Source organism: Gambusia affinis, linkage group LG09, assembly GCF_019740435.1.
Source record: "Gambusia affinis linkage group LG09, SWU_Gaff_1.0, whole genome shotgun sequence".
Classification (NCBI taxonomy): Eukaryota; Metazoa; Chordata; class Actinopteri; order Cyprinodontiformes; family Poeciliidae; genus Gambusia; species Gambusia affinis.
Window position 1 is genome coordinate 5,768,912 of NC_057876.1, and position 13,517 is coordinate 5,782,428.

At 38.7% G+C, this 13,517-nt stretch overlaps 1 protein-coding gene across 2 annotated transcripts; it reads right to left on the bottom strand.

The window, feature by feature from the left end:
• Window positions 1-532: 532 nt before the first annotated feature.
• ube2d2 (ubiquitin-conjugating enzyme E2D 2 (UBC4/5 homolog, yeast)) lies at window positions 533-6,565 on the bottom strand. Of its 2 annotated transcripts, none has more exons than XM_044127438.1 (6): window positions 6,549-6,565; window positions 4,077-4,108; window positions 3,886-3,963; window positions 3,618-3,723; window positions 2,944-3,037; window positions 533-2,045 (listed from the first exon to the last, which is right to left on the bottom strand). In XM_044127438.1, coding segments are annotated over exons 1-6 (357 nt in total). In that variant the 5' UTR covers window positions 6,550-6,565; the 3' UTR covers window positions 533-1,999. The 2 variants fall into 2 exon arrangements, with proteins under 2 accessions (XP_043983373.1, XP_043983372.1); XM_044127437.1 differs by lacking the exon at window positions 6,549-6,565 and adding an exon at window positions 4,218-4,235.
• Between the last annotated feature and the right edge of the window lie 6,952 nt (window positions 6,566-13,517).

Here is a 13,517-nt window from a genome sequence, read left to right on the forward strand (position 1 = left end):
TAAAAGTTGGACTGGATGAAAACACAAGTGTAATTTTGCACAAAAAAAAAAGAAAAATGAAAAACTAAAAGCTCATCTATACATATCAAAATACATTAAAATTAAGTTTGCTTCTCAAATTCAGATTTCTGGATTTTGAATGGAAGAAAAGGAAGGATAAAAAAAAACAAAAACAAACAAAAAAAAAAAACAGAAAAACTCATCCCATCCTTTAAGATTGTATTTAAACCATGAATAAATCCAGTTGATTGGTTCTTCTGGTGTCCATTTACATCCATGAAAACGTTCCATCTTTATACGAGACAAAAAACTTTTGTATTCCCTTGGGGAACAAAAAAAAAAAAAAAAAAAAATTGTGGTTCGAGTTTCCGCTCAGATGTTTCCTAAAAGACGACTCTTGGAAAAAAAAAAAAAAAAAACAGAACATTCCACAGAACTTCACCACGAATGTGACGAAACGCTGAGCAACGCCGCCGCCGCCTGGACGTCTTTTCAAACGAGCCTGACGACGAGTCAACACAGGAGTCGGAGGTTTTTATTACACAGTTTAATCAACACACAAAGCTCAACGAGCCTCTCAGGTAATTCAATATACAGAGGTTTTGTGCAAGAAGAGTGGGTTCTCCTCGCACCCAGAGCCCAAGTCAGTCCCGTCGTAGCCATTTCAGATGTTAGCCGCTAAATTTGACAATAGCAAAAAGGTGAAAGGGGGCGGGAGGGTAAATAGAACAAATAATAATAATAATAATAATAATAATAATAATAATAATAATAATAATAATAATAATAAGAGGGAAAGAAGCAACCTAAAAAAAACATGGGGCAGAGAAAGAAAAAAAAATAAAAATAAAAATAAAACGTAGAAAATGCTTAAATAGCTGGTCCAGAATCTCCACTTTGAGAGTAAAGGAAAAAAAGAAAAGAAAAGGTGGAGACGGAGGGGTGGGGGTGGGGTTACAAGCTGTGCGTGCAATGTGTGTGTGCCGTGTGTATGATGGGGTTTTCACCTGGGTGGAGGGCGTGGAAGGGGGAGGGGTTAGGGGGGTAATGAGGAAAATGAGGTGTGTGAATAAATTCAAGTCCTTTCATAGAATCCAACAGAAGAGCAAAATAGGCCATGAGATTTCTTTTTTTTTTTCTTTTTCCTCTCTCTCTCCATTGTACACAGCCTGCAATGACTTATGCAGTTTTTTATTTATTTTTTTATTTTATAAAATACAGAGTGCCCTTCGACTCGCGTGTGAAAATCGCTGCCTTGAATCGACGCCTTCGTAGATGGAAATTTCAACAAAACAAGAAAAACTCCCTCTTTTTTTCTTTTTTTTCAAAACCCTTCTCACCCCACCCCCTTTAAAAAAAAAAACACACACACAACAAAAGGAAAAAATAAAATAAAACACAAAGATCCCCTCAAAGTTTTACAGTTTCTAAAGAGGAATGCTTTTAGTAAAGATGGGGGGGAAAGGAGGGTGTAGGCATGCAGGAATAAGGGCTATATATGGTGGAGGGGGCGGAGTTTGGGGGCGGGGTTTGGGGTTAGGGGCGACAGCCCAGCCTGCTTGGATGTCGAAATGGAATCAAACGAGGAAGTGGAGCGATGGATCCAAAAAAACAAAACAAAAACATGAGGATGGAAAGAGTATGGTCAAGAGGAGACATTTTCTGTTTTAAAGTTGACAGTCTGTAGACTGGAGGATGGGCAGATGAGCTGGGGGGCAGAATGGAGGGGGGGGGGGGGGGGACAGTGAAACAGAGAGGGGGTGGGATGGGGGGGTACAGAGGGAGCTTTACAGGTGCTGTGGTGAGGGAGGGGCATGGCTCAAAGAAAGCACTCCAATGGAAACCAACAAGATCTTGTTTTTAAACTTCTCATTTGTTTTGTATGGGTTTTTTCTGTATTTGTTTGTTTTTTTTTGTCGTTTTTTTTCTTTTCTTTTCATCTGAATCTCCCCCTAGCCTTACGTCGTAGAGGTGGTTGGCCACGTTTCTACCCCCAGCACTACATTGCATACTTTTGTGTCCATTCCCGGGCTATTTTGTTGTACCTGTGGACAGATGAGACAGACAAGAAAAAGGGGAAAAAAAACAAAGTTAGATGAGAATAAAGTCATAATGTTACATCACAAAATCATAACACGAAGGGAGCTAATAAAAAAGCAAAATGGCGTTTTTTAAAAAAAAAAAAAAGAAAAAGAAAAAAAGAAAACGCCACTCTGTGGAGCGTCGACTGGAGCTTCTGTGGAGAAGTGTGTTTGCATGTGCAGCCAGAGCTGAGACAGTCAGTGACAGACTTATTCATAAGTTCATAATCATAATTTGCTTGCGTCCTGATTTAGAGCGTGCGTCTTCTTCTAGTGCAGAATTATGAGGAAAGAAAGAAAATAAAAAAAACAGATTTGGGTGGCATTTTTCTGTGTGAACGTAACCTGGGTTAAATATTTTGGGTCCTGTTCTTTGATCTTCTTAAAGATAAAGGAAATAGGATTCAAACTGGTTGTGGAAGGTCAAAGATTTACAAAACCAGAAACGGACATTTTGCTAGAAACACTCCGGGCATCTCCGCAACAAACACACGGATTGTTTACTAGATCTAACAAACGAGCATAGAAAAACTACCTTCATGCTAAATGTAAAATATATAAATATATATAAATATATATAAATATATATGTTTTTTTGGTCAGGGGTGGTTTAATTTCTTCAACAGCTTCCTTAACTTTTTTTTGTTTCGTTGGTATTTTCTAGAACTGGTTATGCTCTTGAAAATTAAACACTAAAGCTAAATAGACAAAGACTTTTAGCCCGAAGCCAACTGTGAGCCTCAGTGTGAAACGCTCCACAGACCCGCCACCTCTCCATCTGCACCGCTGATCGTCACAGATACATGAAAACGAAGAAAAGATTAGGAAAAAAAAAGAAAGAGAGAGAGAGACGACAGCGTACTTTTCCCTGTCAGTCTTGTAGATGCGGGCGATCTCGGGTACTAAGGGGTCGTCCGGGTTCGGGTCGCACAGCAGGGAGCAGATAGACAGGAGAACTGAAACCAAACGCAGGAAAACAATACGGTCATTTCACTTTTGAGGCCATTAGCAGAAGTTACTGTCATAAATGACAATATTGTTGTTTGGAGACCATTTTCTAGCAATGTAACGACAATGGTGTGAAGTAAACGATTAATGAACTTTAAATTCTAATGAACATTTAATGCTGGAACTGGAAGACATACTAGATATCCTAAAACAAACGACAGAAACAATAAAATGAATTATGAAATCTCAAAAGTCAACAAAAGTGCCCTTCAAAACAAAATGGGGTGGGGCTCGTTCTGACTGAATACTTTTGTTATCCAGTTTTTGGTAGAAAGAGAGAGAAAAGGGCAAAACAATAAATCACGCCAATGGAGATTACTGAGCTTGTTTTAATTTATCATGTGATTAATTGACGTACTGCTGCTTACTGCGACAGGAAACAAACCAAACAAATCATGCAAAAATCTGCCATTTAAAGGAGGACCTCAGCAAGGGGACAGTGCAGTACATAGGAAGTCATTTCAACGATGAAATATTGGAAAAAAAAAGGAAATAATTTGCGTCGTCGGCTTGCAGAGAGCAGCTCACCTTTGGAGATGGTGAGAGCTGGAGACCACTGTGATCGCAGAATGTCAAGACAGATGCTGCCGTTGCTGTTGATATTTGGGTGGTAGATTCTTGTGGTGAACGCAACCTGGAAGCAGAGAAACGGCGCCGTGAGGAGGGCGCGCAACCAGCAGCGCAGGAAACTAAACGCCCATATTTTTTGGGTTTGTTTTTTTTTTTGAGGAAGTCTGCACGACGTAAGGTTCCTTCGGCGTTTACACGCACGTCTCCGCGTCTACGTTCTAGTTACCTTTGGCGGTTTGAAGGGGTAGTCTGTGGGGAAGTGTATGGTCAAGAAGAAAACCCCGCTCTGGTAAGGGCTGTCATTCTAAAGCAGAAAAGACACATTCTGGTTGATGAGCAGCGACAAATGTCAACCAGAGTTGACCTTCTACGTAGAGCTCAAGCAAAACGGTCGGAGGTGAGCATGTGAATACTTACAGGTCCCATTATTGTGGCTTGCCAGTGAAACACTGCAACAAACAAAAAAAAAAAAAACAGAAGTTGGTTATGAAATGCAAAGAATATCATGTTGGAATGAAAAGGGCAACATGATTGTTCAGTAGGAAACCTGAAACTCACTCCAGATACTGCTTTCTGTTTTCCTTTTTCTATACAAGACGGGTAGATTGTAAAAGAACCCTCCTGCTAAAGGTGTTATGATGTGCAAAATAGTGTGACAAATAATGTAAAAGAATCATTTTGTGTCCAAGCATCGTCCTGCCTGAGAAGACGTGTCAATCTGAAAAACAACAAAAACCCACAGAAATTTTGCATGGCGAGAAAAAAAAAAACAACACTCCTTTTTAGGTTGTACGGTGGTTTATTTGATGTTGGATGGCAGGAAATGACACACAGATGGCAACAGTGTTAAGGCTGACGTTTCTCATGGTGAGGCGTTAGCGTCTTAAAGAAACCCAAAACTCGCTTAAAGTCCACACGCAATCAATAAAACAAACTAAAACCTTCCCCTAGGGAGTCGAATTTAAAAGCTCGTTATATTTTTCACGTTTTGAGTTGTCGGGTAAATGAGATTCATTTATTTATTTATTTAATCCTAGCATTGACAAATCATGCTTTCAACATAGTGACTTGTCACTGCACTGACAAAACACTTTCTTTGAAATGCTGAATTGGGCAAAAGTAAGCAGGAGTAGCGGCGCTAAAACGAACCAAATAGACATCAGAGACGGTTTATCTCACCTTGACAGCTGATCAGCGGATACAACGCTGAAAAAATCTAAGTTGTTGTTTTTTTTCTAATCGAAACTACAAACTCAGTCTCTGAATGCCCACAGTTTTTTGAAACACACTAATATCAATGCAGCTGAAAAACCACAAACAGCAACAATGGTTTTTATTAAGCAAATGTGTTCAAAGGAAACACAGCTAGTGTTGCCAGACAAAGACAGCATTGTCCACTTTTTTCTTTTAACAGGTAAACTATCTTTGCAGCAAGGAAAGACCATAAATGCACTTCCACACGAGTACAGTGTTTTTAATAATAGCAATAATAATAATAATACTGGTAAATATTTAGCACAAAAGGATCGCGTTGAAAACAAGAAGCTGTCGAGCTCTAGGAATAGGTGAGGCGTAATACCTGAACAAGTCTCAACTCTCAAACATGAAACAATGGCGTGGGAGTCGGTCCCAGGTGTTTTAGTCATGATAACCATCAGCTCACCCAGACAGCGTCTGCTGCAGCTTTACAGGTACAGCACAGTGTGTGTGTGTGTGTGTGTGTCAACCTCTGTGGATTTGCATAAATCAGTGGGCTGATCTAGCTTGTTTTTATGATTATAATTCAGTCAACGACACAAAACCTTTACATTATGTGTCCTGTCAAGCGAAAACGCTACAATTATTGATCCCTTATTGTTTTATTGCTTTAAATTACTGCCGTTTCTGGAGGTTTCTGTTCTGTCTGAATGGACATTCCCATTTAAAAAAAACAAAAAATTTATTTACTATCATTACTATGGGATATAACTCATGTAAGCTCATTTGAGCAAACATTGACCACCAAACAAATGTACCAAAATAGAAACATTCCTGCATAAACTAGTAGTTTCTAATCCAACAGAGAACAAAACGATAATTTCCCGTTTATGAATTAAACCACTTTTTCTGCCCGTTACCACAACAAAGGAAATTATAGATGAAAAGCAGCGCCATTTTGTGAAAGTCTTCAGTATTTGACCTGAACAATACAGATAAGAGTCAAATATGACGGGTCGTCAACTGACTAGTTCATCAACGCATCCATTCAGGAATATGCCAATCTCACAAAGTCCTAATAAATAAATAAATGTTTGAGCAGGATGTGGTGTGGCGTTAGAGAAAATGCTGCCGTTTGACTCGGTGTGCCACTTTGCATACGGCCTCTCTGCCCTCTCACGGTTCGGTTTTCAGTGAGGACTACAAGTGATTCGACTCGTTTGCTTTACACGACAAAAGAAAATCCTCCAGATCAAACATCTGCTTCGACGCTTTGTCTAATCCACTCAAGTCTCTACTGCTTGGTGGAGAGTAACCACAAATCCAAACGTGCTTAAACTAGGTGTTGCAGTGCGGCTCTGAGAGGCCTGATTCGGTTATGTTTACAGTGAAAGACGCGGCAAGTCCAAATAAAGTTAAATAAAGTTCTAGAAAACAATACAAGACAAAAAAAAACAAGAGATTGTAAGCCCCTGATAATATACTAGTAGTTTGATTTTTAACTAAAAACATCTTTAGAGGAAACACCTTAATTCAGTAACATTAATGTAATGTCAGCTCTTGGTGTCAAAAGTGTAGGAAAATATCTAAAATTGTGATTCCAGCAATGAAGGGTTGAACTACAGAACTACAGGGAGGAAAGAGTCTGGTATAAAAAAACAGTAAATCCCAGAATGCAATGCATTCACTCACTTTGCTAGTATTTGACGTCATGTTAACAGAAGCTCTCTGACAGAAGTCAACCTCTAACGCGACAGCTCCTGATTTGAAGGAGACATATTTATTGGACTTAAAGGCTAGACTCCCAGCTAGCCGTTAGCGAACAGTTAGCGGCTAGCTGAGCCGCTAACTGGATAATTCTGAATAATTTACAATTGCGTCATTGTATCATCAGTCCATTGTTTGAAACAGCAAGACGTCTGTGTTAGCCACAGTTTTATCCGACGTTACACACTCTGAACCAAACATCTTGGAAATATATGGTGACATTTTCTTCTATTAATATTATTGGAGCCTTGTAACAAAATTGATCTCAATATGTACCTTTTAAACGTACAGTTGAGTGACAAAAGTATGTGTACGTCTAAATTAAATCCATCTCCATGGTGACTGATCAACAGATTAAGAATCAATTGTCCAAACAGTTTTTTGGATTTCTAATTCAGCAAGTTACATTACTTTAGCTTCCCTTCTGCTTTGCACTGTGCACTGGATGTTTGAACACATACCCGTCGTTTTCAGTGTTAAAGCCGCAGTAGGTAGCTTTTATAAAAGAACATTTAATATACATTTGTTAAGACTGTCACTATGTCATGCCACTATAACAAGAGACAGATAACCTAAGAAAATTACAACAAAACCAAGTTCCTCTGGCTTTTTACAGTGAGTCTGCAGTCATTTCCAGAAACGCTCCGCTCCCGATCAGAAACAACCAATCAGAGCCAAATGTAAACAAAAGTCTGAATAATTCACAATTGTGTCACTCATGTGGCATGAAGAGCTCTCTCGTTTATCGGAACCTCCCCCAGACTTTTAAATTGAAATAAAACAAACAAACAAAAAATGGTGGACAGATGTAACTTCAGGTAAGCAGTTACTACAAACTACTTGAAGCGAGATTAGCGAAATCCCAGCTTTATTAATGGAAAGGTTAAAATGAAAGTGATATAGAGCAAAAAAAAAAAGAAAAAAAGAAAAAAAAAAAAAAAGAGAACAATACTGTGCTGTTTTGAGAAACAACTCTGGGTATTTCCTGGATGTGTTTACACAACAAAAAGAGAAATGCTTCCTGAATTTAGGTCAATGCACGGGACTCAGTGCTGATACTTTTATTTTCCTTTCCAACGGACACGGCCTGAGCTTTATGTCCAGTCTGCGTTCCTACTTTCAAAGTTGTGGTCAACAAAGTCAGTGAAGTTCATTTTGGCCTCTTTGTGAGTCTTTACATTAAGGAACAACGGATTAAGATGGACTTCAAAGGGGAGTAGGACAAATTCCTGCAGCTAGTTTCTATTTTTAGGGTGACTTGGAATCACCAGATTGCAGAGCTGGGCGCTAGATAAACTAGCACCAGGTCTGGTTCATAACTCAGATTCATATTCCAATCGAGTAACGTTCTGGACACCATTTGAGTGACCCATTTACTGGAGTCGTGTAGGAATATTCCTTTACAGCAGACCATTAGTAATTATAAAACATTACTTTAAAATGGACAAACAAGACTTTTGCATGAATGGCCAAATTAAATCAAATCAAAATTATGATGAAAATAAGCAAGTGCTAAATGACGGCAAATTATATCATTGTATGGCTAGCTGTGTTTATGAAGGTTTAAGCCGACACGCTGGAGTGTTCGGACAAAAAAATGGTGGACAGATATAACTTCATGTTCTGGTACTCAGGATGTGGACATGTTGGCGAAAAAAGATGAAGCCAAGAAAAGATCCAGGAGAACACGAAGCTTATGTTGTTATTCTGGGTTTTAACGCCTTTTGTCATCGTAAATGTTGACATTTCTGTCTGCGGACTTCCTTAAAAGCTTCGGGTCTCGACCAGAGATTTCTCCACTTAGAGGAACATTTGTTTCTTTTTTTTAGAAGAGTTACCCGAATTTTCTGCGTCTACGTCGTCTTACAGGGCGAGTTGTTCCTTCCATAGTTACCGATACAGTAAACGTATGTTTGAAGCTAAAGCGGCTTGATAACACCATTAGGGGAAAGTGGTTTTCATCCTTGTTTTCAGAATGTGTTTTAGCAACTATACGGTCACAACAAACATTAAATCAATTATTCGCATGATGAATTCAAACGAGCGTTAGCTTCAAGTTTAATTTAATAAAATATGAAAATAAAATGCAACACACATAATAGTTTAATTTTGTTTTTCTGTCACACGTGTTAATAAGGCTCCCTGTCTGAGCCTTATTATTATTAACATGCTTTTTCTTCATAATCCATTTGATTTATTGTTTTGTTTTTATTTAATTTGGATACCTAAAATGTCTTCCTAATAGTATGACAGCATTTATGAAATCAAAGTCATCAACATTGAGAGGCACGGTGCAACATTACAGTGGAAAATGCTTCTTTAGCATACAAGCTATCTGTTGAGGTTCAACAGTAAATATTATCAGTTAAGCACAATTTGCTTAATCGGCCAGCAAAATTTGTTAGCACAGCATGCTGATATTTACATTAAATGTAACAGAAATAGAAGAACTGAACAATTAATAAAAAAATCCATATTAAAAAGCAACGAAACCAACAAGCAAACGGGCCTTTTTAAAAAGCAACATTATACAACCAGCAATCTTCTGTGTGTCAAAATGTTAACTTATACAACCAGGTGTACAAAAACATTTGAAAACAACGATGATTAGAATTGATAACGACTAGCCGTCATTAGAATTGATAATGTACCGTTTGTATAAAGAGAGCAGCTACAAGGGTACACAAGGATAGCTGGAGCTACACCAATCGTTACCTATGAGATAATACAGTAATGTATACCAGTAAAGAAAAAAATAATTACAAGACGTAAACATTTTGACGCCAATAAACCGTCAGCTGTTTTATTTACTAAGCACCAGTGTCTTTGTTGAGCTATGGTTAGCCTTGCCGTTAGCTGCTTAACATAAGAGGTATCTGTCAAACCAAGTTACTGCATTTTATTTTTTCTTTCAAAAAAATTTGTCAGACAGCTAGGCTGCTGTATACAAGTACTCCTCGGGTTATACATTAGGTCTCAACCAAAGAAGCCGTTCTTGTATGGATAACTACAAAAAATATTGTTAAATACGGCTAGCTAGCATAAAGCGAACGTTTTAGCTTCCCCAAATTAGCCAACCACCGGGATGACCACCACCAACAGCTAGCACGCCACTGTATTTAATAGCGTGACAGCCGGAGATATGGTAAACTTCAAGTTAACGTTAATATCTGACATAACGGGATTAAATGTAAACACACGGAAAAAGGGACCGGGAGGAGCTATTCCGTCAACAGCTAAGTTGGGCCATTTCAAGCGGCTCCAGTTAAGAGACGGCGGATCGCTGCCATCTCTACGGTCACCAGCCTTTCGCCGATCCCTCGTCGGCACATAAAACTAACTTTAAGGGCTTTTCCTAATGTTTAAAATGGTTCTCTGCATAATAAACTCGTCGGACAAGCATCTGAATAGTAGCCGTGGTTCACAATCTACAACAAAACTGCGAAATCCAGGGCCTCGTCGTTCACTTCCTTACCTTGTGAATTCTTTTCAGAGCCATTGTTGTGCTAGCGCTTCTGTCAGGGAAAACGTGCGATTAAAATGGCGATTGGGAACCACTTCGTCCGTTGGTGAAAACTGCAGCTCAAGGAATCATAAAACACCGTCTCTGCATACACCGGTCACCGTGTGTTCCCAAAAGGAGCCAAAAGGAAATTTTGAGGCGAAACTGAAAGATAGAAGGGGTAGAACCGCGGTCCTTCCTCCCACTGCAGCGGCTACCAAATCACTGCGGCCTGCCTGCGCTCCTGTGAGCTGCAACAAGAAGAGCACTTCCGGACAACTCTCTTCACAGTAAACGCGTTTGTTTGTTTGTTTGCTTGTTTGTTGTTATGGTGCTGTAAAAAAAAAATTCCTTTTATTTATTTAATTTGACAAAATATACACTGTTAATTTTTTTTAACACCACGCCTTAAAATGAGCTAATGTGAAAACTTAAAGTTGATTATCCATTTTAGTAGTCCAACTTTGACAACAATCACAGACACAATTGGAATAAATCTCAAATAATTGTTCTTGGTTTTATTTTTTTGCACTAGAAGACATATAGAAGAAGTAAGAAAAAAATGACGTGGGATTCAATTAAACTTTATTCCAATTCAGTAATAACGATGTCAAGTCTGTGTAGTCCAATAAAGTTCTGTCAGACTCAACGTTATAATTTGCAAACACCCATTTCAAAACTTTGAAACAAAAACCGGTAGTTTGAAGCTCGGTAGTTTAGTCCCTCACTGAATGACATTGAATGGGATGTTTAATCCTGCATTTATATTCAATTGCTCAAGTAAATAAGTAAATAAATAAGCAAATAAATAAATAAAAATTGTGTTTTGCTGCCAGTCAAACATTTAATTGAACTCTGCGTGTTCACAAGCTCTTACAAATAAATTTAAGCATACATGAACAATATGTAGTTAAAAAAGGGGATAAATGAAATGGGTACATTTATTTATGCGTTTATTGGTTAATACATAAATGCATCGTGTTAATCGCAAAAGTAAGCAAATAAATAAATAAAAACAGCGTTTATAATGAAGTCGTCCCCCCCCGCCCCCCCATTAATCTGCTTAGTTAACTTTCATACAAAATTTTGTAACGTTAGCTAATTCCGTGCTTGAGTGGTCATGAATATCTCTGTGTTTTATTTTGAAGGTCCCCCAGCAGATAGTGAAGCAGTGTTTTTTTTTTGTTTTTTTTTTGCGCATCTGTCACTGCGCTGCCGCTAGGTAGCCCTCCGCTCCGCAGATTTGCACGCTTTGCTGCATCCAGTGCGCCTGGCCAGAGAGCTGCTGCTGCTGCTGCTGTTCTTCGGACAAACAGCAGGGTTTTCGCTAAACTCCGGAGCTGCGGTGTCTCACTGGCTTCGCTCGCTCAGCGGGGAGCTTTGTGTTTACAGTTGTAACTGATACGTCACCAGAGGGAAGGAGTAATCCCGAACAGGTTTCAGTGTCAGCAGAGGATGCTTAGCTGAACTCTGGGTTCAAGGAGGACAACTGGTTGCTGTTGGACCTCGGATAAAATCTTAATGGTTGTAATATTTTAAAAGAACAGTACAGTCCTTTTTTGTAAACCCCGGTCAGTCGATGATAAAGCGATAAAGTGAACCAACCATAGCTAAGCGAACAGTTTACTTTTAAGAACTTTTGGAAGCTCCAGTAGTCTGACGGAAAAGCAAAATGTTCTGTTGGGAACATACAGAATAATCTAATCTTATATATAAGACGCAGCATGACTGCAGTTCAACCACAGAATCAAACAGTTTTATATGTATGAAGAATAAACTTGTTTTCGAGATCTGAAGAGAAGCTAAAATGGGAGAAATAGGATCTCTCTTTTGAATTCATGTCAGATTTCTGGCTGCAGTTTCTGCTGAATTCCTGAGGTTCATAATAAATATATTTACAGACGTCCAACCTAGAAGTAATAAATATGAGGGCATTTTTTTCATCTCACTCTTGAACAGGATACTTTTATTTGCTTTTGGGAATGCTGTCCGGCAAAAGAAGGACCTCCAGGAAACACGTTTGACATAATTAGGAGTTCAATAAAACCTCATGTCAAGGTTCCTTACCTTAGAACCAAGGATCAAAATAATCCTTGAAAAATGCATTTGTCTGTCAAAGGGTTTCGTTGAGAGACGGCACCCACTGTTTTTTATTTATTCATATATTTATTTGCAAGCAGGAGATTAAATATTATCTACGCTTTTATGTCTTCAAGACAAGCATGTAATCTAGCTAACTGATTTAATTTAATTGATTGAATTAATGGAGAAACACACCTGAATATCATCAACATAATAGTGGAAATGCACACACACACACACTTATATATATATATATATATATATATATAGCAACAAGCACTCAGTCCTGTGGTACTCGACAAATTATCTTAAAGTATGAATATGTACAGTTAGCATGAACAAACTGGAATCTATTAGATAAATATAATATAAACCAACCGAGTGCCGTTTCCCTGATCACTATAGCCTGTTCAAGCACTTCTAAGAAAATAATGCAATCACCTCTGCAAGTACAGACACAAATCCTTTTTAATGAGAATATCATTAGTAACTTTCACCAGAGCTATTTCAGATCTATGATGAGTTTTGAAACCTCACTGAAACTCTTCAGTTTGTCATTGTGGAAATGAGCGAAAGGTTGTGAATACATATATCTGAGATTGTTTGGTTCTCTATTTTTCATAAATTTCTAAAACACACCTAACCCCCCCCCCCACCCCCATACAGTCATAATGGGGATAATTGTGTGTTAGAATGTTTTTGGGAACAAGATTAAGTTGACGCAATTTGGAATAAGGCCTGTAACACAGCAAATTATGGAAAAAGTGAAGCGGTGTGAACACTTTCCAGACGCACTGCACCCGGATGAAAACGGGAACTCAGACGAGCTTCATTTCTTTAAATCAGGTGTTTCGTAGCAGCAAAACGTCTAAACAATGAGGATAGTGTCCTTTCATTACGGCTTCAGAAACCCCTGGACTTTCTGTCTCTAACAAGTCATAAAAATAATAAAAAAATAAAAAAAATAAAAAAACACCTCCAACTTCTCAACTGGAAGGAGAGAAACCTTTTTTGCAGATTTGAAATTGTGACTCTTTCCAACTGCGGAACACCTTGAAATTGGAAACCAGCTCCTGCCTCGTTCCCGTGGAGCTGGACGAGGCCGTGAAGTCCTCTCCCGCTGCTGGTCTAATTCCTGTGAGTGTGGGCTGTTCTTCCTGCTCTTTGTCACCCATGCTTTCCCAAGCTGTCACTTCTGTCTCGTTGTGTCAAACTGGGCTGTCACTACGGCCCTGTGAGCGTGCAAGTTCTGCAGAACCTGCACGGTGTCTGATGCTTGTCATTTAAAGTGCGATGCTATTTTTGCTGCC

Bases quoted from the DNA above. Each gene is read 5' to 3' on its own strand.
- ube2d2 (XM_044127438.1), bottom strand. The intron at 3,964-4,076 runs GTAAGTATTCAC...TTTCTGCTTTAG, and splicing joins AAGCCACAATAATGGGACCT to AATGACAGCCCTTACCAGAG. The intron at 3,038-3,617 runs GTGAGCTGCTCT...GTTTGGTTTCAG, and splicing joins AGCTCTCACCATCTCCAAAG to TTCTCCTGTCTATCTGCTCC.